We start from the raw sequence: 26,150 nt of genomic DNA on the forward strand, positions 1-26,150 counted from the left end.
GGCCTATATTCGGGGTCTAGCGCCCGACGCCCGGGACATGCAGTCCCGGGCGCCGGGCAGGCAGCAGGGTTAGGATACAGATCCCCCGCAGCGGTGCAGGGGACCTGCATCCTACTGTCTGATACGCTCAGACAGCCTCCCCTGCCGGCACTTTCCACGGGGGGAGTACCGGCACGGTAGGTTGTCTAAGCGCATCGCACGGACGTTCACCGGCAGCCGCGATGCGCCGTTGCCGGTGAACGTGCGCACGATGCATTCTAACCCCCCCGACTTACCAGGGCAGACTCCCGGGTGTCTTGCAGGGCCGGCGGAAGACGTCTACGCAATACGCCTATATAACTTCCGGTACCGGCACTTCCGCTGAGTGCCGGCACCGGGAGTTGTATACACGATGTGCATAGATGTCCCCCTCCGGCCCCGTAAGACACCCGGGAGTCTGCTCTGGTAAGTCGGGGGGGGGAGGACAGAGTGGCAGCATATCGCGGGGAGGACAGAGTGGCAGCATATCGCGGGGAGGACAGAGTGGCAGCGTATCTCGAGGGGGGGGGGGACAGAGTGGCAGCGTATCTCGAGGGGGGTGAGGACAGAGTGGCAGCATATCTCAGGGAGGGGGAGAGGACAGAGTGGCAGCATATCTCGGAGGGGGAGGACAGAGTGGCAGCATATCTCGGGGGGGGACAGAGTGGCAGCATGTTTTTTGGTGCTTTTTTAAAGAAAAAAAAATTTTCTTTAAAAAAGCACCAAACTTTTAGGGTGCGGCCTATATACGGGGGCGGCCTATATCTGAGCCAATACGGTACGTCTATCTTGTGTTGTAATCAATTTCTCCATGTGGCATTGGTGTAGGATTTGCGATCTTACTATTATCCATGATATTGGCTCTGGGGATCTCCACTTTCTAGCTATTACTATCTTAATGGCTGTCAATATATGTAATAATAGTTGTATTTCTTGACTTGTGGCTTTAGGTAAATTCAAATGTAGTAACGCTCTATCTGGAGTTAATGTCCATTGCGAGCCAAATATATCTGTAAGTTTTTCCGATATCTTCATCCACAGTCTATTTAAAAGGGGACAAAACCACCATATGTGGAGAAAATCTCGCTTAAAATATCCACATCTCCAGCAGTTCGGTATATTGTTTGGATACATTTTTACTAAAGTTGTAGGAACTAGATACCAACGATTCATTAATTTATATTGTACCTCATTCAAGTTTAGGCAGTGTATATTTTTATACGTTAGATTCAACGATTTATTCCAGTCCTCTATAGTAACTCTACTTCCCAGATCCTTCTCCCATTTTTTTAGGGCCAAAGGGGTATAATCTTTTTTCAGTAATGCTATAAGTTGAAGCGCCTTTGAGAGTGCTTTTCGCTGAGTGTCTCCTTCTGTCAAATAGACTAGGAGTTCTTGTATTTTGGGGTTTAAGTTCCACTTTAGTGACTTTAGTAGGAAACTTTTTACTCTTAAATAATTATAACATTCTTCAATTGGAAGCTGGTATTCAATTTGGAGTTGCGAAAAGGATTTAATAGCAATTCCATCCGTCAAGTTTTTTATTGAGAGTATGCCTCTTTGGCTCCAGGGTTTCAAATTTATATTCTCCATACATTTTCCCAAAATATGGAGTGGGAGGCTCGTTATGATCTTATCTTTTAATCCTGCCTGTCTTTTTACCCAATTCCAATTTTTAAGGAGCTGTCTCAGAACCGTACTATTTGCCGTTTCCATTATATGAGTGGCTTTTTTGGTCGATAACCAAAAAATAGTTTGTAAATTATTATATGGGTAATTTCTTGGAATCTCTGCTCTATACCACGGTTCTTGAGTTGCTTCATTTCTCTGTGTTAAACATGCTTGTAAAAATATAGCCGCTTGTGAATAGTCTTGAATAAGTGGCACGCTTAGACCTCCTTGTGATTTATTCATTGAAATCAATTGCTGTTTCAATCTTGGTTTCCTAGCTGCCCAAATTAATCTATTAAAGGATCGTTGGATTAGCTCCATCCAGCTATAGGGTATACTCAAGGGAATCATTCTAAAGATATACAAAAATTTTGGTGAGATGGATGCCTTGACCACATTTATCCTCCCCCACCAAGATATATACAAACTATGCCAATTTTTAAAATAGAGATTAGTTTCTTTTATCAATGGGAGGAGATTAATCTCCATCCAATTATTTGGGGTAGTAGAAATTTTAACTCCCAAATAACAAAGTGAGTGATTAGCCCAACTTAGTCCTATTTTCTCAATTTCTTTCTTTTGTTTTACATCAATGCGAAAGGGGAGCGCAATGGATTTCTTTATGTTTAATTTATAATTAGAAACCAAACTGTATTGATGTATTAAATCCATTGTCTTCATTAGGGAATTTAAGGGGTCTCTGACTGTAAGTAGTACGTCATCCGCATATAACTTTATTTTTTGTTGGTTGCCCTTTCCACAGCCCACAATATCTAGATTGGATCTAATGTCCCTCGCCAGCGATTCCAATGAAAGCACATATAGCAAAGGGGAAAGAGGGCACCCCTGTCTCGTGCCATTTGAAATGGGGAACCAATTTGATTTTATGCTGGAGCCCACTACTGTACCCATGGGTTTACTATACAGGGCCATGGTGGCCTGGTGAAATTTCCCCTTTATTCCAAAAGCATTCAAAGACTCAGCAATGAATCTCCAGCTGACCCTGTCAAAAGCTTTCTCAGCGTCCAATGACAGGGTCAGCTGGGGAACTCCCTTGCGTGCATTTTCTTCAAATATGCCCACTAGGGCCCTTATATGATTAGCCGCCAACCTGCCTTTTATGAATCCAACTTGATCCTTATGGATCAATTGTGGTAAGACCACACTTAATCTATGGGCTAAGACTCCTGCATATATTTTTATGTCTGTATTTAAAAGAGATATGGGTCTGTAGCTAGTTATATTCTCTGGGTCCTTCCCTGTTTTTAAAATTGGGATAATATTCCACCGCAATAGTTCTTCCGGAAGTATCCCTATCTCCATACCCTCATTAAATGCTTGAACTAAGTGTGGAGAAATCTCCTCTATGAAAACTTTATAAAAAGTGGCATCATCTCGCCAATTATCAATACGAACAGCTAACTCTAGAATACATAAAATTATTTATAAAGATAAAAATTGCATTTCACCAGCACACATTGGAGAAGCTTTTCGTATATTCTACACAGAATTATATAATATTCATGATAATAGCCATAAGCGACATATAATTAAAAAGTATTTAAGATCTTCTAAAATAACACAAATATCGACAGCCCAAGCTAAAATCTTAGATCGCCCTATAGAAGAAAATGAAGTGATAAAAATAATAAAGCAATTAAAAAAGGGTAAATCACCGGGCCCTGATGGATACATTGCTGAATTTTTTCAATGTTTGGAAACCAGTCTGACTCCTTATTTGTGTAATATGTTTAATGAAATAAAAAGTCAGAAAAAATTTCCACGAGAAATGCTACAAGCACATATATGCCCTATCTTGAAACCCGATAAATCTGCCTTAGACATTAAAAACTATAGACCAATATCTCTGATAAATTTAGATACTAAAATATATTCTGCGATAATAGCAAATAGGATTAGACCTAATTTAGAGATACTAATACATAAAGATCAAACAGGTTTTATAAAATCAAGATTTTCTAGTGACAATGTCAGAAAGATAATAGACATCTGTAATTATGCAAATATTACCCAGGCTCCCTTGCTGGCCCTGTCATTAGATGCTGAAAAAGCATTTGACAGGGTCAGCTGGGAGTTCCTGGAAGAGACTTTAAAGGAGATGGGCTTTGGACCGGGTTTAATTGATGCTATTATGGCATTATATACCACTCCCACAGCCAAAATAGTGGGGCAAGGATTTGAATCTCAATGGCTTAATATATCTAACGGCACAAGACAGGGATGTCCCTTAGCCCCTATATTATATATTATTTCTTTAGAACCTTTTGCCTCTAGAATAAGATATAATTCTAACATTCCTGGAATTAAAATTGGTCAATTAGAAATGAAAATGTCTCTTTACGCAGATGATATTCTCATTATCTTAGATAAACCTAATGTCTCGATTCCACTTTTACTACAAGAGATTGAGTTATATGGCACTATGTCTAATTACAAGTTAAATATGGGGAAATCACAGGCAGTATGTATTGCAATGTCAGAAGAAGAGAAAAATCTAATAAAATCTAGGTTTAAATTCTTGTGGCCAGATACAGGTATAGACTACCTAGGAATAAAAATCTCGGCAGAAGGCACTAAGATACTGGAAAGAAACTGTCAAATTCTTTTAAAGCAGACACAAGAGAAACTAAATAAGTGGAAGTCTCTTCCAATATCTTGGATGGGGAGAATTAATATTATAAAATCATATATATTACCAGCGTGGCTATATAGATTCAGAATGATCCCGGATATGTTGACTAAAGATTGGATTAACATACTACAATCAAAATTAATGAAATTTATATGGCGGGATAAACACCCTAGAATCCAAAAAAACACTTTATTTTTACCTAGGAGTCGGGGAGGACTGGGCCTTCCTAAACTACTTAATTATTGGTATGCATCTATGCTATTCCATATATATAAAATACAACTGTTGCAATCTAAGGAGTCAGACTGGTATCTAATTGAAAAAACTATTTTGGGCTTGAAAGATCTAGAAATAGCCCTTTGGCTACAGAAAAGAGATTTAAAGGAATATACGAAACATTTCAAAGGGACACTACTTAATTCAACACTATTATTTTGGCAGAATTTTAAGAAGAAAATTGGTTTAAATGATCTTATAATTAAAAAGGCCCCGCTACAGATTCTAAATAAAAATATTCAGGATATAAACCTCAACGAGTGGGAAAAATGTAGGATAAAAAGAATAGAGGAACTTATGATAGGAAATAAACTTAAAGATTTTCCTACCTTGTGTATCGAGTTCGGTCTTACTAATAAAGAAATATTTAATTACATGAGAATTAAGAACTATTTATCTCACTCTCTTGTGGAGGAAAATAAAGATGAACATGTGATAAAGTTTATGAAAATATTTGATAACCAGACTAAACAGAAATCTTTAAAACTCTGTTCAGACTTAATTGTGGATATAGATGATCTTAAAGCTCCACCTGCCTGGAAAAAATGGGAGATTGATTTAAATATAGATAATGCCTCCCTTACAGCAGATCGCTGGATAAAAGCTTGGAATCAAGTTATGAAAAATATCCATTGCTTGAACCTACAGGAGATTTATTTTAAAATTGTTAATCGATGGTATATGGTCCCAGAAAGGCTCCATAAGATAAACCCAGCAAATCAAAATCTATGCTGGAGATGTCAAAGAGCTGAGGGAACATGGATTCACATCTGGTGGTCGTGCACTAAAATAACGGAATGTTGGGACAAGATATTTAATATCATATCTGGTATAGTGGAGAAACAAATAGATAAGTCACCGCTTAGAGCATTATTACTTCAAGATTGGGAGATGATTCCGGTAAAACAAAAAACTTGATAGATCATGTGATCCTAGCGATGCTGGTAGTTATAGCTAGAAATTGGAGGCAAAAAAAGATAATCTCCTGGACATATGTCAAAAATCAAATTCTTAATCAAAAGAATATGGAATATGGTTATTATAGAGCTAATGGGCTTATGCATAAATACTGGGAAATATGGGGAAGACTTACCCTATAAATATCTATAAATTAGAGGAGAGAAGATCAACCCACTTTGGAGATACATACATGAAAGGACTTTACAGATACCAGTTATCTTTGTTATTTCTGTCTTTTTTTTTTTTTTGTTTTGTTTTGTCATAATGTTATCTATAATTGTAATATGCACGCATGGAAAACTGTAGTATAATGAATGAAGAAACTATATAGACCTCTACTCATAATGGAGCCCTATGAGGACCAGTAATAAGTAATTTCATATGCTGCTAATGTATTGTAACTTATTGTCTTTTTATATGTTTTGTACCTTTTGAATAATAAAAAAAAAAAAAAAAAGTGGCATCAAAGCCATCTGGGCCTGGGGCTTTTTTTTCTTTTAATCTTCGAATTTCCCTATGTACTTCTTCTAAAGTGATTCTTCCATTTAGACTATCTATGGACTGATTGAGAAGCTTAGGGAATGATCTTTCCTGAAAATATTTATTTAACTCAATTTCTGTAGCTGTATTAGATAAATTATATAAGTCTGCATAGAATTGACTAAAGGCCTGTCCTATTTCGTTAGGTGCTAAAAAAGTTTTCCCTTTGAATATAATTTTAGATATCATTTTATCCTCCCTTCTTTTCTTTAATTGGTTAGTCAGCATTTTATCTGCCCTGTTCCGTTTATAATATCTCCTTGAGTTCAAGCTCATCAGGGCTTTATTGGTATTTTCTAATAATTGGGAGTTTATCTTATCTTTTGTTTCTTTAATTCTGTCTGCATTATATTTAGTGGGGTTCTGTTTATTTAGCGTATTTAACTGAAACAAAGTTATATATAGGTCGGATAATTTAGCATCTGTTTTTTTTTTTTTTGCATAAGCACCGAGTTTAATAAAATGCCCCCTAATGACCACCTTATAAGCACACCATACATTCAAAGCTGATGTACCTTCTAAGTCATTCTCCATGAAAAAATATTCCGTTGTCTTCTTTATGTATTCAATATCAATCTCTTTTTTCAATAAATTAGGGTTTAATCTCCATTCTGCTCTGAATTTTTCCCTACTTTCATCTAAATCCATTGATACCATATTGTGGTCTGACCATGTTATTTCACGGATTTTTATATTTTTTGCTTTGAATCAATATTAAATCAATACGGGAGTATGCGCAGTGGGATTTAGAAAAGCATGTAAAATCTCTATCAGTCGGGTGAGAAATTCGCCAGATATCATATAGAGCATGTTTTTTTAATATAGATTGTAATCTTAAAGCTTGTGAAAAAAGGCTTTGATCTTTAATGGGGCCCTTTGGAGACATTTTATCTAGGTGGGGATCTAAAACGCAATTAAAATCACCCATCCATAAAAAAAACCCTTGTTTTACTTTTAGAACTGTATCTAATAGCTTAATGAGATACCTAACTGGAGAACGATTTGGGGCATATACATTTAGTAGAGTAAAAAGCAGATTGTTAATTTCTACTATTGCTATTATAAATCTTCCCTCCGGATCGATTTCTACATGTTTGAGTTTCAGGTCTAATCTCTTAGAGAATAAAATAGCCACGCCTCTTTTTTTATTTGCTTTCAATGATGCTTTTATAGAAAAGGGAAATCTTTGATTAGAAATATCAGTTTTATCTAGAAGCCGCCAATGGGTTTCCTGGAGAAAACAGACGTTTATCTTTTCTTTCCAAAGTCTCTGCAAGACTATAGGTTTTATTGACAGAATTAAGGCCTTGAGTGTTTATTGTAGCAAATCTTATCATATCTATAAAAGCTAAGGTCTTAGGTAACCCCGAATGAGTCCAATACTATCGGTATATTACAAAACATTAATATGAATCCACACAATAAACATTTAACACTCAAATAAAGACAACACAATAAGTGCAAAAAGAAGAAGAAAAAAAAAAAAAATCCCATGTATGTGAGCAAACAACTTGATGTTTCATTAATCATATCTAAATTAAATAAGGTGAATTTTATATGTTAAAGGCTTCAAAAATAATAAAATTCGGCTCTACATACGGATTAATATTATTCCATAAAAAGCATAAATAAATTTAAGTCCTATACCTAAACATGTGTATATTGTGTTCTATTTTACTTATTACAACTATTTTCATGCATTGTAGACATCAAGAATCAATCAGTCAAGAATCTACCCATTCAAATACATTTTAAAGTAAGTCAAAGTGCATTTTCCGTTATGACTTAATGTTAGCTGCCCTATAAATTACATAAAAGCCCATCATAATAAAATTAATAAGAAAAAAGAAACAAAGTCATCTATGATTAAGAATCCTACGTTCGTATAAGCAAATAGCTTAGTGCTTCAACAATGAATTAGATCTATACCAATCCAAATGCGTTTTAAAGTATATCCATGTGCCTTTTACACAATCGAAGTGCATTTTCCGTTATGACTCAATATTAGGAGCCCTATAAAGCGTATATAAGCCCATCATATTAAAATTACTAAAATAAAAAAGAGAGAGACAAAGTCATCTGTGATAAAGAAACCTACGTTCGTGTAAGCAAATAGCTTAGTGCTTCAACAATTGATCATGTCTATACCAATCCACATGCCTTTTAAAGTATATCCATGTGCCTTTTACCCAGTCAAAGTGCATTTTCCGTTATAACTTAATATTAGCTGCCCTATAAAGTACGTAGAGGCCCATCATAATAATATTAATAAGAAAAAAGAAACAAGGTCAACTGTGATTAAAAAACCTATATTCGAGTAAACTGATAGCATGGTGCTTCAACAATTAATTATATCTAAAAAAAGGGTTGATTTTATATTATAGAAAAAGAATAAGAATTAATAGGATTCGACTGCTCATACACACTAATGATACTCCATAATACGCACCGATCGATTTAAGTCCTATGTCTAAGCACGTATATATGTTCTATTTTTCGTGTTGCAACTATTTTCATATAGAACAAATACCATAAATTCATATGTGTGGTTATCCTTGTGTGCCAGAACACATCAAAAATCTACCAATCAAAATGCATTTTTCGCTATACCCATGTACAAGTTACACAATCAAGGTGCAAATTGCTTTATAGACATAGTATTCGCTGCCGTATAAAGTGCGTAGAGTGAAAACCCTTAACCATCTGTGATTGAAGGTCCCGTACCTGTAAGCAAACAGCTTAGTGCTTCAATATTATTCATATCTAAATTAAATAAAATAGATTTTATATCGTAAAGGATTGAAAATTAATAGGATTCAGCTCTACATACAGATTACCGTATTTGCTCGATTATAAGACGACCCTGAATATAAGACGACCCCCCATAATCTGAATATTAATTTAGGAAAAAAAGAAAAAGCCTGAATATAAGACGACCCTAAAGGAAAAAAGTTTTACCAGTAAATGTTAATTCATGTAAACTATTTTTTTTAATAAAAGCTATGATTGAGAAAAATATTTTTTTTTTGTTTTTATTTCTTGTATTTTCCAACCTGACCCCCAGTTACGCACATCTGCCCCCAGGCTTGCCACACCAATATGGCACTGTGGCCCATGATATGCCTTTTAACCCTCTATATGCCACTGTGCCCCATGGTATGCCTTTTGACCCCCTATGTGCCACTCTGCCTCCAGAAATGCCTTATACCCCTATATCCCATTCTGGCATTTAGGGGGTTAAAATGCATATTATGGGGCAGAGTGGCATATAGGGAGGTATAAGGCATTCCAGGAGGCAGAGTGGCATTAAGGGAGTTAAAAGGCATTATATAGAGCACTCTGCCTCCAGAAATGCCTTATACCCCTATATGCCACTCTGGCATTTAGGGGGTTAAAAGGCATATTATGGGGCAGAGTGGCATATAGGGAGGTATAAGGCATTTCAGGAGGCAGAGTGCACTATTAAATGCCCCCTTAACGCCACTCTGCCTCCTGAAATGCCTTATACCTCCCTATATGCCACTCTGCCCCATAATGTGCCTTTTAACCCCCTAAGTGCCAGAGTGGCATATAGGGGTGTAAGGCATTCCAGAAATGCCCTACACACACACACACACACACACACACACTTACTTACCGGTGCTTCCAATTTCCTGCTGTATTGCCGGGGCAGCGGGTTGACGTCTCATTCCGCGGCAGCCGGAAGGAGGTGGAGTTGGCAGCGGGGGTTTGTATGCGTCCGTCGCAAATACCTTCCCCGGCTGTCAGAGATCAGGAACTCTGGAACTTTGATCTCTGACAGTCGGGGAAGGTATTTGCGACGGACGCATACAAACCCCCGCTGCCAACTTCACCTCCGGAAGCACCGGTAAGTGTGTGTGTGTGTGGGGGGGGCGACGACAGGAGGATCCAGGTCCCCTGCAGCGGTGCGGGGGATCTGGATCTTAGTCTCCTAATCAGACCTCTATTTGAGGTCTGATTAGAAGACGACCCCGATTATAAGACGAGGGGTATTTTTCAGAGCATTTGCTCTGAAAAAAACCTCGTCTTATAATCGAGCAAATACGGTAATAATGTTCCATTGAGAGCATAACTAGGTTTAAATCTTATGCCTAAGCATGTGAATATTATGTTCTATTTTACTTATTACATCTATTTTCATGCACTAGAAATATCCTAATTCATATGTGATTTTCTTTGTGTTTCGAGGCACATCAAGAATCTACCAATCCAGGTGCATTTTAAACTCTATCCATGTGCCTTTTATACAGTCAGAAGTGCATTTGCCATTATGCCTTAGTATTAGCTATCCTGTATAGTGCATAAAAGCCCATCATAATAATAAAGCTGGGGGGGGAAGGGACAAAGTCATCTGTGATTAAGAAACCTACGTTCGTGTGAGCAAATAGCTTAGTGCTTCAACAATTATTCATTTCTAAAAAAAAAAAAAGTGAATTTTATATTATGAGAAAAAAGTTAATAGGGTTCGACTGCTCATATGCACTAATAATACTCCATATTAGGCATTAATAAATTTAAATCTTATACCTAGGCACGTCTGTATTGAGTTCTATTTTGCATATAACAATTGTTTTCGTACGCTATAGGTAACATAAATACATATGTGTAATTTCATTGTGAGCCAAAATACATCCAAAATCTACCAGTCAAAATACATTTTACACTATATCCATGTGCGTGTTACACAGTCAAAATGCAAATTGCTTTATGAACGTGGTATTCGGGGTACCATATATGCTGCATAAAGATATTCATAATGAAAAAGTTGAGAGAGAGAAAAAAAGAAAGAAGAGAAAAAAAAAAAAAAAAGAAAAAAAAGAAAGAAAAAAAAATGTTCATAATAGTCCGGAATTTTCTTTATACTATATTTTCTTCTTCTTTTCTTCATGTCTTCTTTAATTATTGGATTTTTTTCCCCTGTAGCCATTTATCCAAGTTTTCAGGTGTATCGAAAGTCCACACTTTTTGTTCATATGTTAGAGAAATTTTTACCGGATATAGCCACTTATAGCGAATTATATTTCTCCTTAGGATCTCCGTCAAATGAGCATATTGCCGTCTCTTTGATCGTGTAAAGTAAGATAAATCTGGTAATATTTTAATTTTCTGGTAGGGCTCGGATAATGGCCCTTCCCTAGATAATTTTAGGATTTTATCTCGTATTTGGACATTTGTATAACGAATCAAGACGTCATGAGATAGATCTGACGGTAAATTTGCAGCCTTTATAGCTCTATGGTATCGTTCCCATAAAGGGGTATGACCTTCTTGGGTGACCCCCATTTTTAAAAAGAGATCTTTGAGGAAACGATCTAAATCATCATTTGTAAGAGAATCAGGTATTCCTCTTATTCTCAGATTCATACGACGCGCTCGATCTTCAAAATCTGCCAACTTTAGTTCCAGTGCTTCTATATTAGACTTATTTTGTTTAGTATTATCTTGGTGTGTCAGATCTTGTATCATTAAATATTCTATTTTGTCTTCATTTGTCTTAACTCTTAAAGCCACGGATAGCAGATCAGCTCTCAAGTCCTGAAACTGTATTTGTATTTCTTGTTTAATTCTTTCAAATTGAGAATCCAAGGCTGTTTTAAGTTGTTCCTGAATTAAAGGGGTAACATTTCCTATGGAAGTCATTGTTTTGTGCTGATCTTCCTCTCCAGAGCTTGATCTATTTAAAGTCTGCTCTAATTCCAATCTCTCTAAATCCAATTTGGAAGTTTGTGGTGAGAATATGCCTTTTAACCCCCTAAATGCCAGAGTGGCATTTAGGGGTATAAGGCAATTCTGGAGGCAGAGTGGCACATAGCTTACAGACAGCTTACCAGACCTCTGATCACGCAGGTGTTGCTCGTAATGTGTAAGCTCCTTTTCTCGTCTTATAATCGGGGTCGTCTTATAATCAGACCTCAAATAGGTCTGACTATGAGACTAAGATCCAGATCCCCCGCAGCGATGCAGGGGACCTGGATCTTCCTCCTGTGTTATGCCCCCCCCCCCAACTTACCGGTGCTTCTGAGTCCCCGGTGCTTAGTCCGGGCAGCGTGTAGAGCTTTACGCGGAGGGAGGGAGTGTTAAATGGGGGGGCATAAGGCATTTCTGGAGGCAGAGTGCTCTGTGAAATGCCTTTTAACCCCCTTAATGCCACTCTGCCTCCAGAAATGCCTTTTTAACCCTCTATACGCCACTCGGCCTCCTGAAATGCCTTATACCTCCCTATATGCCACTCTGCCCCATAATATGCCTTTTAACCCCCTAAATGCCAGAGTGGCATATAGGGGTATAAGGCAATTCTGGAGGCAGAGTGGCACATAGGGGGGTCAAAAGACATATCATGGGGCACAGTGGCATATAGAGGGTTAAAAGGCGTATCATGGGGCAGAGTGGCAAGCCTGGGGGCAGATGTGCATAACTGGGGGGGGGCAGGTTGAAAAAAAGGAAATAAAAACAAAAACAACATATTTTTCTCAATCATAGCTTTTATTAACAAACAATTGTTCACATAGTTTACATGAATTAACATTTACTGGTAACTTTTTTCCTTTAGGGTCATCTTATATTCAGGCTTTTTCTTCTTTTCATTAATTAATATTCAGATTTTGGGGGGTCGTCTTATAATTGAGCAAATACGGTAATATCTATACCTAAAAACTTCAAATTACGTAATCCGCCTTTCACACAGGTGTTAAAATGAAAAGGAACAGAATGAATGTTATTTTTAGAATGTATAAGGCCCATATGTTCTAATATCCAAACTTGGTCTTATTGTTGCTCCTATATACTGCACCCCACAACTACAGAAAATCGCAGTGGAGGAAGAGATCCTTACCCACCCAGCCCAGACTCATTAAGAATTTTTTTTTGGTTCTACGTATATAATTATTGAAGATTATATATATATTTTTAGAATCTGCCTCTCATCTGATCCTCGTGTATCCGTTCATTCTCCATTGTGGGATATCTATTGTGCCTTTACACGCAGCTCCACATATTGGAGCTCATTTTGTGAGTGCCATTCATATTTATTTATTTCTAGGACGCATTTTTTATCAGTTTGCACTATGTGGTTTTATTTCTGGATGTTTTAAGATTGCGACCACATTTTCCATTTTTGAGACATTTCAGTAAGTTCATTCATTTATTTTTTATGGTGAGTTCACTTATTTATTCTTTTGCAAGGTTATTTGTATAGTCTAACATTGGTTTCTGCCTTCCAAGAGAAAGGGATCCTACAACTGTACTGAGGCTACCTACATTTAACAAAATTAGAGCACTACTCAACACTAAACTTATTCCATACTCAGCCTTACTCCAGGGGATCAGCTCTTTTGATTTCACAAATACTGGAAGAATTCAGTCTTGTGGCTGGATATGTCTGGCTGGACATATGCTTTCAGTATTTTCTTCCTGACTAGACCGCGCATTAGGCATTAGGCCAAATAAGTGCATGCCACCTTGAGACCTAGCACCGGTTAGCAGCAGCCTGCTTGCTGGTAGCAGGGCCTAGTGGCATAATACCTGCTGCTCCCTTGTCTCCTTACTCTGGGTGACCATTTCTTGTTTTTTTCCTCTAGTATAGCGAGGAAATTCAGTCTTGCCCACTACCTACCAATGAATGACCTGTGCCCTGCCTTGCCATGCCTCTGCAGCTCAGTCTCCATTATTTTTCTGGGGATAGATTCTTGTTCTCATTTCTAATATGCCCCCCATACTTTTTTTGTAATTCAGTCCTGTACCATACACTGTCTAGTGCCTGCCCTATCTCTGTGGCAAAATCTCCTTCTTTACTCTGGAGATCAATTCTTGTTCTCTTTATTGGGTATGGGGGTCTCTTTAGCTGGATGTGTCTTTCTGCTTTTGCCTGCCCTGTGCCCAGACTCTGCTGCTAGTGCTGCTCAGTCTTGTGCTTTACTCTTTCTAATAATGAGGGAAATTTAGTCCTGTACAATCTGGATGTGTCTGTCTAGCAGTGCCTGCCCTGTGCCTTTTCCTGCCTCTGTGCCACAATGTGTCCTTTCTGGGATCAATTCTTGTTCTTTTTCTAATATAAGGGATATTTTGTCTTATGGTCTTAGGAATAGCCCACCCCTGTCCATAAAACCGCTTGTGAGTCAATTATCAATTACTTTTGGTCCCTTGAAATAGAGGGGACTGCACATTAAAGAGCTGTAATTCCTAAACCCATCAAATGAAAGCTGAGTGTTAGATTATTCTTTGTCTTGAATGTCTAAACTTCTCCAGTGACCAAACAGCAATCAAGACCACAGCTTCAAAGTCTTCTTAAGCAGGTTTAGTCAATAACAAAGTAAAATACATACAGTACTGGTTGATGGAACAAATGGTAGTCACAGGTACTGTAGGCTCAGTATTCTTGGTGAGATGATGGTCAAAGAGACCTTGCCTTTGGTGCTGTAGATATTTATACCCTTTTACATACAGTTAGTGTACAAGTTCTTTACTATATGTAGGCAATGTATGCATTTAGGAACTCCTAATGAAGCAGTCATAGGATACACCAATATACCAGAGGATCCTCTAAATGGCTACATTACGTGTTCAAAAACATATGTTCCCAGTACTCAAGTTGTAGTCAAGCCTAAAGCGTGTGAAAGAATAAAAGTATTTTTACACTGAGAAACTGCAGACGTGATTGTATGATATATATGTTATCTCTCACATTTGTCCATGAGATAAAAAAAAATACTTCTTAGAATCTTTTGGGCAGATTGATAGTATCATGGGCCTGGTGCTAAGGATTAAAATAGACAGAATCTTAACACCTCTGCATCCACCTTTACTGTGCGAGGCACATAGGATAGAATCTTATGTGGTGGGATTGGAAGTACATCAGTACAGTAAGTAAAGCGCAAGGAAACAGATAACCAAATACACACCAGGACAGGCTCTGCCACACCGACACCCAAACACACATACCAGGACAGGCTCTGCCACACCGACACAAGCACCAGGAAAGGCTCTGCCACACCCAGACACACACCAGGACAGGCTCTGCCAAACAGACACCCAAACACACACACCAGGACAGGCTCTGCCACACCAATACACTGTTTTGTCGTTGACTCTGTTTTGTGTTTTTGTCCCCTTGTGTATCGCCCCCAGCCTGCCCCCGGCTTTAGTATTGATTTATGTAATGCTGCCCCCCTTGTGTATTGATGCCCTGCATTATGAGGGATATATATCTGCCTAGTTTGTTCCTTCCATGAGTCTATACATCCCCCATACGGTCATGACCCTGGTAAGCAGGTCGGGTAGGAGTCCAGTCGCAGGGGATTGAAGGGGTTCTGTCTGTACCCCACGATGCATGACGGCTAGTAGGATGGTACAGACAGGCGCGATGAAACACAGCACAGGCAGAATACTTTGAAAGGTACTGTATTAACAAAGGTAACAGGAACAGCAAGTACAGGCAGTAAGTCTCTAGGGAGGATGCCCACTGGCAGGGCAGGGCCAAAGCAGAGCGGTCCAAACACTTTAATGCAAAGGCCCTGACTGAAGGGCAGGGCAGGTCTTTTAAAGGCAGGGCTTCAATCAGGTAATGGGTGCAGCTGTACCTGATAATCTGCTTCTGAGCACTCCAGAGGGAGGAGGGTGGCCACTAGTGGTAGCAGACATGACAGCAAAATAATTCTGCATGGTCCGGGCTAGCAGGTTGGAATCATGACATACCCCCACCGCTAGGAGCAACCTCCGGGTGCTCATAGAACTGTATAGAAGCGGTGTCACCGTCTGTGGCGAGACATCTTTGTTCTGGCACGTAGCGCTTCTTCAAACACTTGCTGATCCTCACGGCGTATGATAGTTCCGTTGGAAGCCAATACACAGCCTGGTGACAGCGCCTCATCTCCTAGACACACAGATGCGATAGTCCTACATCTAATTATGCATGGTCCAGGCTAGCAGGGTGGAATCATGACACATACTGCAAGGCATCATTTTATCTGGGCTGGTCAGCAATATGTAAAACATGGCCGATGTGGTCACTCTTGTGTATTGCCCCCAGGTAGCTGCACATTGTATATTTATCCCACCCAGCCGGCCTTTAGTATTGATTTATGTGATGCACCCAGCCAGCACCCCCTTGCAGCCATGGCACCCAGATTGGAAGCAGGACCTGCCCAACACCCAGATTGAAAGCATAGGACTTGCCATGCTAGTCTCAAACAGCCTCCCTGTGCCATGCCCCCCACTTACACACCCATGCTATCATACACATATTCACTCATTCATATACTCATTCACAGATACTCATGCATTCCCTTATTCACAGATACTCATTAATTCCCTCAATCACGCAAACTCGTTCATACACCCTACCCCACCTCCTTACCTGAACTGCAGATCACTCTGTGCCACTAGCAGACTTCTGCAGGGACTGCTGCTTCCCTCTGCATTGCTCGCACTCTTTGTCACTGGAGCTGCGTTGGCACCGTGGCTATCCGAAGCTTAGCTACACAGCATGGCTATTGTCCTGAAAAGGACAATAAAGTAACATAGCAGCCCACCCCAAGCATCAGGCAACACTCATGTTGAGGTGAAAACAGGACTCCTTTATTGAAACCAAATACAGAGCTATATATACACAGGTAAGAAAATGGGCAAGACAAATATTACATGATCTAATTACCATGTCAGGAAGGAAGTAATTAGATCAAATCCTGCAACACAATATCCGGGGGAAGGACAGGATCACATGAGACATAAATAATTACATTAATTGGGGACGTAGATGTGGAATGATGATAGACATATAATTGGCTTGAGACAGACAATGGCCAGAACACAGATATAACAGGAACTCACAGGATTAACAGCTACCTGTTGTGTAATTGATAATTAGGTATTCAGCAGTGACACCTAGTCATACCTACAAGGGGTCTTAAGTCATACCTACAGGGGGCTAACTCACGCAATGACAGGGGAAACACTTCACACCTATGCAATCAACAATCAGCCTTCTTCCCACAACAGGATGTCCAGCTGACGTTACAGTTTTGAGACTCTGAGTAGTAAACCATGGGGAAAATCAGTAGAAACTGACCCCCTTTGTCCACACACAGAAGTCTCTCCAAGTCTATGGGGTCCTTTGAGCATAATCTATGACTGACTGTAAAAAAATGCAAGGATTCACTAATATCCTCTCCTATCAATATACCAGAACCAATTAGACATTTACTTGGTTCTAAGTGTTTTACAAAGAGGTAGTACATTTAACATGTCAAAGCAACACTTCTCATAAAAAAACAAAACATAGTCGATAGGTAGGAGGCTGGCTCTCAGGCCTCTCCAGGGGCCCCAGTGATGGAGGGTTCCATCACAGCTCCTTCTGAAATTAATCTGGCCCTGCATCTGGGGACATGTCCGGGGACAGTGTCCTCAATCCGAGGACTGTCCCCGGAAACCAGGGACGTCGGGTCACCCTACCTTAAGCCCATGTTCATTATTTAACTGTAGCTTGGTAAACAGTCAAAATAACAAAACTTGTGTCAGTGTCCAAATATTTACAGCCCTTACTGTATGTTTCAAAGCTATGGAGGTATAGATTTCCTCAGATATACCACCAATTTAAGCCATTGTAGATTTGTTTGTTGTGATAAGATATTTTGTAATCACATGTTTTACTGCTTGGAATACTGTTTTGTTTTTGTTTTGTTTTTTATGAGAAGTGTTGCTTTGACATGTTAAATGTACTACCTCTTTGTAAAACACTTAGAACCAAGTAAATGTCTAATTGGTACTGGTGTATTGATAGGAGAGGATATTAGTGAATCCTTGCATTTTTTTACAGTCAGTGGATCGTAGATTATGCTCAATGGACCCCATATTCCAACAAGTTCCAGCAGTAAACTATCCTGACAAAGCATAAGTGGGGTTTGTAAACTTTGGAGACGTATTACCATCAATATTTTTGTTGTGAATTAGCAAACTGAAACACAAACAAATAAGTCATAATGTTGTTAATATGGTGTTTTTTTCATATTATATAAGTTTACCAGAAGTAAGTTTACCAAAGTTTACCAAAAGTCAGTGCCTTTACATTAGATTTATTTTAAAGACATTTAAATAAAAGTCGTATAACAATTTTGTCTTTTGGCAGTTGATTTGCTCAGGTAAACGCAACTGAGTTGAGTTACTGTTTGGGTTTGCTTTGTTAACTCCTGTTTAGTGTTTTTACACACTCTGGCGCAACTAACAATTCAAACCTTAGTAAATATACATGTATCTATTTCTAAAACATAACGATAAACATCACTTACCACTAGTTCCTATTTTTTTTTTCTTTTCAGAGTCGAATTAGAAGAATGTGGAACGATACCGTTCGAAAGCAGTCTGAGTCTTCCTTTATTACTGGAGAAATAAATAGTTCAGCTTCTCTAAACAGAGGTGACTACAACCACTTTTTATGTTTATTTATGACATGACAGCTTTCTAGATAAACAAAACAAATATCTAAATTGCATACATGTAAATCATCAAACATGTAGGTCTGAGATTACCTATATACTTTACATAATATTACTGTACACTCACTAACAATCTTGAAAATCAAGATTTACACTCATTATGAGATGGCAATTTGGGAAGGTAGTTACTACAAACAGGACAGAAGTCAGTTTGACCATGAATTTCCAGTTCAAATAAGGGGTAGTAGAAGTATTGTTAAACACTCATCTACACACACCAGACAAGCCAGAAGGCTTGCTTTTCCCTCAGAAATCTCATGGTGCTTTCACAACCACAAGGGATTCTGGGTAGGCACATGCAAACAAGGTTAACAATTATCACCTTTGCCTCTATATCCACTTATTACAAAGGGCAAAGGTGATAATTGTTAACCTTGTTTGCATGTGCCTACCCAGAATCCCTTGTGGTTGTGAAAGCACCATGAGATTTCTGAGGGAAAAGCAAGCCTTCTGGCTTGTCTGGTGTGTGTAGATGAGTGTTTAACAATACTTCTACTACCCCTTAAATTTAAGTGGAAGGGTTTCCATCACCTTTTACCCACCATAACTTATGTAATGACAGTTCAAATAACGTAGACAAGAATTAGGGAAACCCTAATTATTAGAACAAGGTGTTGGAGTAGAGGTCTCTAAGAGGAGTGCAAAGTATGTGTGCCCGTGTGTTTAGAGAGACAGGTGCTACTGCTGTCACACTACCAGTAGGAGTATGTTTGAGTGCACGGGGTAGCAAGGGTTGCCGACCATGCAACCTCTTTGTTTCTGAGGTGTTGTTGGCAGAGTGACATGCCACAAGCAGATAATGTTGGGTGGCACGAGCACTGCTTGCACGGTCCTGACATGGCCCCTCTCTTAAGAGCACCCTCCGGGGATCACTCTGACAACCAGGGTGACATCTATGGGACAGTAAAATTAACATGGGTGTATAAACATGAGTGGTGGGTTCCCTTCCGATATATATGAATCTCTGCAGCTGTCCATGGTCCTTCTTACCTCGTACTCCATATTATCAACCAGAACAGGGGTTGATGTGATGCCTGGTGTCCCTGAAAACCCAGGGCTTAAGTAAGAAGTCATGAAACACAGAATGGATCCTGTAGGAACTAGGTAGTTGTAGATGTGCTATAAGGGGACTGTTCATCCTTTCAATAACAAAAGGTCCTATGTATTTAGATCTTGTTTTTTTGGTAGGGCATAAATGTTGGGTTGAAAGACATACTTTCTCACGGGTGCTATAAACTGGAGAAGCCCAACCCATGTTTATGACTTTATCGTTACGAAGGCCACATTGTTATTTTGGCCAGCAAGGTCAGCCAGCCTTTGGGGGAGAAAAACCCTGATGCCAGCGTCTGATCATCAACTTCCTGTACATACTGCTTTTGTGGGTCTGAGAGAGCGAGGGAGCATTGCTTAAGAAGTTCTTTAGGGTAAAAACAAGTGTTGTGCCTCTGGTCTGCATGGAGGTGAGTGTTTTGATTGGCTGGATGATCCAAGAAAAATTTCATATTAATTTCCCACAAAACGGCTTTTCTGTTTGTGGGTTGTAGCCATTCCAGGATGGGTGTTATCTTTATTGGATCCATCTCTATGTGATTAGGGGACATTATGAAACCAAAGAATTCCACCATGGATACCTCGAAGGCACATTTCTTTAATTTCGCTTACAGTTTATATTGTTGCAAATGATAGAGAACAGAGCATACTTGAACACAGTGGGATTCCAGACTGGGGGAATATAAGAATGTCGTCAAGGTATATAGTCTGATTTAGATACTGATTTATAGACTTTTTTTTGAAAGCAGAGAAAAATGTACATTTTAATTTTAACAAAATTAAAACAATCACATCAACTTGTACAAATGTCTGAAAATGATGAGGGACCCCAACAAAAACTGAAGCAGAGACCCATAGGTTTTTCACTCTTATTCAAGTTCCCTCTCACGCTCTCTCTATATCTCTCTATATCTCAATATCTTCCTACCTTCTCTGCCGACCGCTTCTGCATCCCTGTCTCTTTTCGTGGTTCACGGAGAAGAATGGAGAACAAGAAGAGGCAAAACAAGAGGCAGAGCTGTAGGAAAGGAAACAGGGACACAGAAACGATTGCTTGAAACGAGAGCTTGGGTCAGAGTATGAGAGCATGAGAGTGTTAAGCTGGATGAGTGACATCCAAATAGAAAAAGTCCTCTGAGTTTAGTCCGGACTGAAAGGGCAGGAAACAAAATTTGAAAATGAAAAGTTTCTTGTCCATTTGCACTGATCTAGGATGTCTCTAAAGATACTATTAAACAAGTGTTGATGTGAAGCAGAGGCATTGCAGAGACCCTATGGTATTACTGTAAACGTAAAATATCCATATTGGGATCGGAAAGCAGTCTTCCACTTGTCTCCCCTGCTTATTGTAATCTCCTTAGAGATAGATTTTGTACAGAGACAAGCCCACTACATATTCCTGATGGTGGGGCATATGGTGACTTGTAGGAATGCCACCTCATGGGTAACAGGGACCGATTCCCAAGGTGCTGCCGTCCCCTACTTGTATGTTAATAACCGGTTAAGGTAACTGGGCGTAGTTATTCTGAAGGCAGCTTTCCTTTTGATGATTGTTGCATGCCCTGCAATCACGACCCGTAGGCCCAGTTTTGCCACAGTACAGAAACAGATTAAGGAGAAGTCCATGATTTTCTTCATAATAACAGCTACCCTTACTTGCATGGGCTCTTCTGTTGGAGTTGTGCAGGTGTGGACACAGGTAAGGTGATGACTGGGTGGCGTGGAAGGCTGTAAGTCGAGAACTTGACAGTCTAGACTGGCAATCTACCCACTATAGCATTCTCTACTTTGAGTAACTTTGAAAGTCTAAATTAATCCAGAAAGGCTGGGCCATTCCAAATGCACTTAATGGCTAATCATCTGATGCCAATAACGTCTGCAGGACACCTGCCTTCTTCCATTGCATCAACTGCAATAGTAGCAATAGTTGCTCTGTGGAGATCATCACACATTAGCCTGGCGGAATGGAGCTTAGGAATCCAAATGCACTGTTAGTGCACAAAACGTGATGTGTCCATTTCTGAGACTCATCAGTGAGCAAACAAATCAGGGCTTGGACCTTCATATAATCTGTAGCATAGGTTCAGGGTGTGAGGTTAAACACCTGACAGGAGGTAATAAAGCGATAGTATTTGGTGAAAAGGGAGCACATTTGTTGGTCCTGGGGCATGGTGCCATATTGGATGATACTCTGTGCGTGTTCAACAGAGTGGACCAGGTGTTCAGGGGCAGGGTATGCTTATCCAACCTGTTACTGGAGGTCTGTGTCAGGGTAGCAAGCTGTTGAGTGAGGGCAGTTATGGCTTCTGTTGCTTCGGCGGGCTCCATAATTTGTCTCAGTTATATTCATCAGGATTACTAGGCAGAGAAGGGCCAAAAGGTAAGGAGGTCCATTGTAAAATAAGGGAGAAAGACTCTCAAGGTAAAATAAGCGGCTCCAAAAAACACCAAAAATGCGCTACGGATAAGAATTCAAATATATATATATATATATAAATATATATATATATATATATATACACAGCTGGCAAGGACTAAAAAAACATTGGTCAAATGACTCCAGAACACATTCAACATAAAATCTCAAAATACATACATGTGTGGTAAATATATAATGTTAAAATACATATAAAATAACATAAAATAGTATGCAGTGATTTAGCAGTCATGCATCTGGGTTTACATATGAAGGAACAGAACCTGACCCGTTGCGCCGCTGGAAAGCTGCTTACTCAGAGGTGTAGGAAAACCAAGATAGCCCTGCCAGAGTCAAATAATGTAATTAGTCTCTTGACTATAGTACTGAATACATCAACTTTACAGCCAAAGGAAACCACAGAATTAGTCTATTGCTTTAGACCAGAACATATGTGGCATTCCTAAGAAGAAGGGGTTAATAATGAATGAACATACGTTCCTTACCTCGGTTACTAATACAAGGGATGAATCGGGGAGACCAAAGCTTGGTACTTAGGGATCCTTCTTTTAAATCAGACTTAATGTTTGTTACATATGTCTCCTCTGTTGGGATAAAGTTTATTATGTGTCCTGTGGGTATGTACAAAGGATAATTATAAAGAGATCTTTTAACTTCTCTCTCATTTTGTGTTAAGAAAAAAAAGAAAAATATTTTAACATGTTAAATCTTACCTGCTGGATAGAGAGTAGCAGAGAAGGTTTGATTTATGCCTCTGCAGGTGTTGGGAAGATATAATTTCAGTTTTTTATGTAGTGGTTGTTTATCAGAATTCCTCCGAAATTCTTGCGCATATCATGCATACTGGTGAAGGTTTTTCGCGCTTGTTTGGAGCGTTAATCCTGCAGCAATATCAGGGAAGGCTTCTTCCAGGTTGCAAATGCAAAGACATATGTGAGAACGCCGCAGTTGGCTGCTTTTTTTTTTTTTTTTTTTTTTTTTTAAAGGGGAACGGGAGTGTCCCCTTTTGATTGATAGGAGGTGGGGAAAAAAACTCCAAAGGCATGAGCTTAAAGCTCTGGTGTTAGTCTTTGGGGAATCCCTATAGTTGGCATATTTTTCTGTAAAAAAAAATGTTATACTTTTAAACGGAGATGAGCTCATAATGTGCTACCGCTGTCAGGTGTACAAGGTAGCAAATGTTTATCTCCATTCTGGTCTTTATGTTGCACTTTATGGATTTTTACAACGACTAATAAATATAATACTTCTACACTTTACCAGACTTACTTTAAATATTTTCTACATGATGGTCGAGTGCGCTTTTCTTTCTGCTCACTTTTTATATTATATATGATTGGTAATAAGCTGCCCTATTTATTCTGCGTGGATTGGAGGAATACCCTCTTGAGCATAGAAATGAGAGGCAAATATTTTTTCTTTAATGATATTAAATTATACATATGTGCAACTTGGCCAAGATCGGGCAACAAATTTCGTTCCCTGCCCATTCAGTTCAGCCGAAAATTCAGGGACATTTTTAATTCGGGAACAACATTTTTGTCCGGTGCCCACATTCTCTCTCCAACTGTCACTCACACTCTGTCTTCTTCATTCTCTTCTCTATTCTATCTTCAATCTTTAATCTTCTTCCTTCATCCACATCTACACGGACATAACCTGGCAACTTCTGCCAAAATGGCGGTGCTGCAATGACGTTCTCTCCCCTGAAGATGCTGAAGAAGATGCGGAAGTGGTTGGCATAAGTTGTTGGCAGGGAGCTGCCATTTTGCCCTCAGGTGAACTGAGACTCTTGGATGACTCAACTTGAAACCAAAAGAAGGTTCATCAAATGGCGAAATAGCCAAGGGTTGTAATTTGTATAGTACTCTGGGAGTACTATAAAGAGCCCATTCTTTATCCATGAAAAATCATGCTGCTCTGGAATAAACAGATGCTTTAGTAGATACAAAATGGCCCTCCCAGCAGATGGATACTTGTACCAAAAAGTGTACTGAGTGGTTGATGTTTTGTCAATCTTCAGGGGGAAGAAGGAAAATATACCCTGCTTAGAGAGTTCTTCCCATTGGCTTCTAAGCAGGTCTAAGCAATGGTCCCACTGACCACAGTAGAGACAAATACCTTATCTATGGTGTCTAAGTTTCTCTGATTCAGAAAGTCTGGTAACCCTACCAATTTCCATGGGCTCCACCTAAGGAGTAGGAAGAGGGGGAACTGATTCCTTAGCAACATAAACTGGGAAAACCGAGACCTGTGAATCTCATAAAGGAAACCGGTTCCTGACTATAAGTAAAGATAATTATCTGTCCCAAATGGTACAGGACCCAACCAGAGGGGGCGCTCTACTGGACTTAATTTTAACCAACAGACCTGACAGAGTAACTAATGTGCAGGTCAGAGGGCACCTAGGAAATAGTGATCACAATATAATACATTATAACATGTCGTTCGATAAGGGAACTCTTAGAGGAGCCACAAGAACTATGAACTTTAGGAAGGCAAAGTTTGATCAACTAAGAGAAGCCCTTAACACTGTAAATTGAGAAAATGTCCTCAAAAACAAAAGCACAGACACTAAATGGGAGATTTTTAAAAATATCTTAAATTCTCACTGTGAAAAGTACATACCGTATGGGAATAAAAGAGTCAGGAACAAGAGAAAACCAATGTGGATAAATAACAATGTAAAGGTGGCATTAAATGGCAAAAAAAGGCATTTAAGCTACTAAAACAGGAAGGCAGTGAGGAAGCACTAAGAAGCTATCGGGAAAAAAATAAAATATGTAAAAATCAGATAAAAGCAGCAAAAGTGGAGACAGAAAGACTCATTGCCAAAGAGAGTAAAACAAACCCCAAAATGTTCTTTAACTATATAAATAGTAAAAAGGTTAAAAATGAAAGCGTTGGACCCTTAAAAAGTAATGAGGGAGAAGTTATAGACGGGGATCAGGAAAAAGCTAATCTATTAAATATATTCTTCTCTGCTGTATTCACAGAGGAAAATGAAATGCCAGGTAATATACAGCACGATGAGATAAATGCCCCAGTACATATCGCCTGTCTAACCCAGGAAGAAGTGCAGTGCCGCCTAAAAAAAATTAAAATCGACAAATCACCAGGTCCAGATGGCATTCACCCCCGCGTTCTAAGGGAGTTAAGTAATGTAATAGACAGACCCCTATTTCTAATATTCAAGGACTCTATAGTGACAGGGTCTGTTCCCCAGGACTGGCGCATAGCAAATGTTGTGCCAATATTCAAAAAGGGGACAAAAAGTGACCCGGGGAATTATAGGCCTGTTAGTTTAACTTCTGTTGTATGTAAACTGTTTGAGGGTTTCCTAAGAGATGCTATTTTGGAGAATCTCAATGCAAATAAATGTATGACTCCATATCAGCATGGGTTTACAAGGGATCGGTCCTGTCAAACTAACCTGATCAGCTTTTATGAGGAGGTGAGCTCAGGACTGGATCGGGGTGAATCGCTGGATGTCATATATCTTGATTTTTCCAAAGCATTCGATACGGTGCCACATAAAAGGCTGGTACATAAAATGAGAATGCTTGGGCTGGGGGAGAATGTGTGTATGTGGGTAAGTAACTGGCTCAGTGATAGGAAACAGAGGGTGGTTATTAATGGTACATACTCTGAGTGGGTGACTGTTACTAGTGGGGTACCACAGGGGTCAGTTTTGGGTCCTATTCTTTTTAATATATTTATTAATGACCTTGTAGAGGGATTGTATAGTAAAGTATCAATCTTTGCAGACGATACTAAGCTCTGTAACGTGGTTAACACAATAGAGGACAGTGCACGATTACAAATAGATCTGCATAGGTTGGAGGCTTGGGCTGGGATGTGGCAGATGAGGTTCAACACAGATAAATGTAAGGTTATGCACATGGGGAAGAAAAATCCAGGCTGGGAATATGTATTAAATGGGAAAACTCTGGGGACGACTGACATGGAAAAGGACTTAGGAGTCTTGGTTAACAGTAAATTTACCTGTAGCGACCAGTGTCGGGCAGCTGCTGCTAAG

General features: G+C 39.3%; 1 protein-coding gene across 1 annotated transcript in view; it reads left to right on the top strand.

The window, feature by feature from the left end:
* The window catches only part of ADGRL3 (adhesion G protein-coupled receptor L3), a 792,897-nt gene that overhangs the window by 682,302 nt on the left and 84,445 nt on the right, over positions 1 to 26,150 (top strand). Inside the window, exon 22 of the mRNA XM_053463509.1 lies at positions 18,448 to 18,544. Coding sequence (XP_053319484.1) covers positions 18,448 to 18,544 — 97 coding nt within the window. The remainder of the gene's footprint in view (positions 1 to 18,447; positions 18,545 to 26,150) is intronic.

Source organism: Spea bombifrons, chromosome 1, assembly GCF_027358695.1.
Source record: "Spea bombifrons isolate aSpeBom1 chromosome 1, aSpeBom1.2.pri, whole genome shotgun sequence".
NCBI classification, from domain to species: domain Eukaryota; kingdom Metazoa; phylum Chordata; class Amphibia; order Anura; family Pelobatidae; genus Spea; species Spea bombifrons.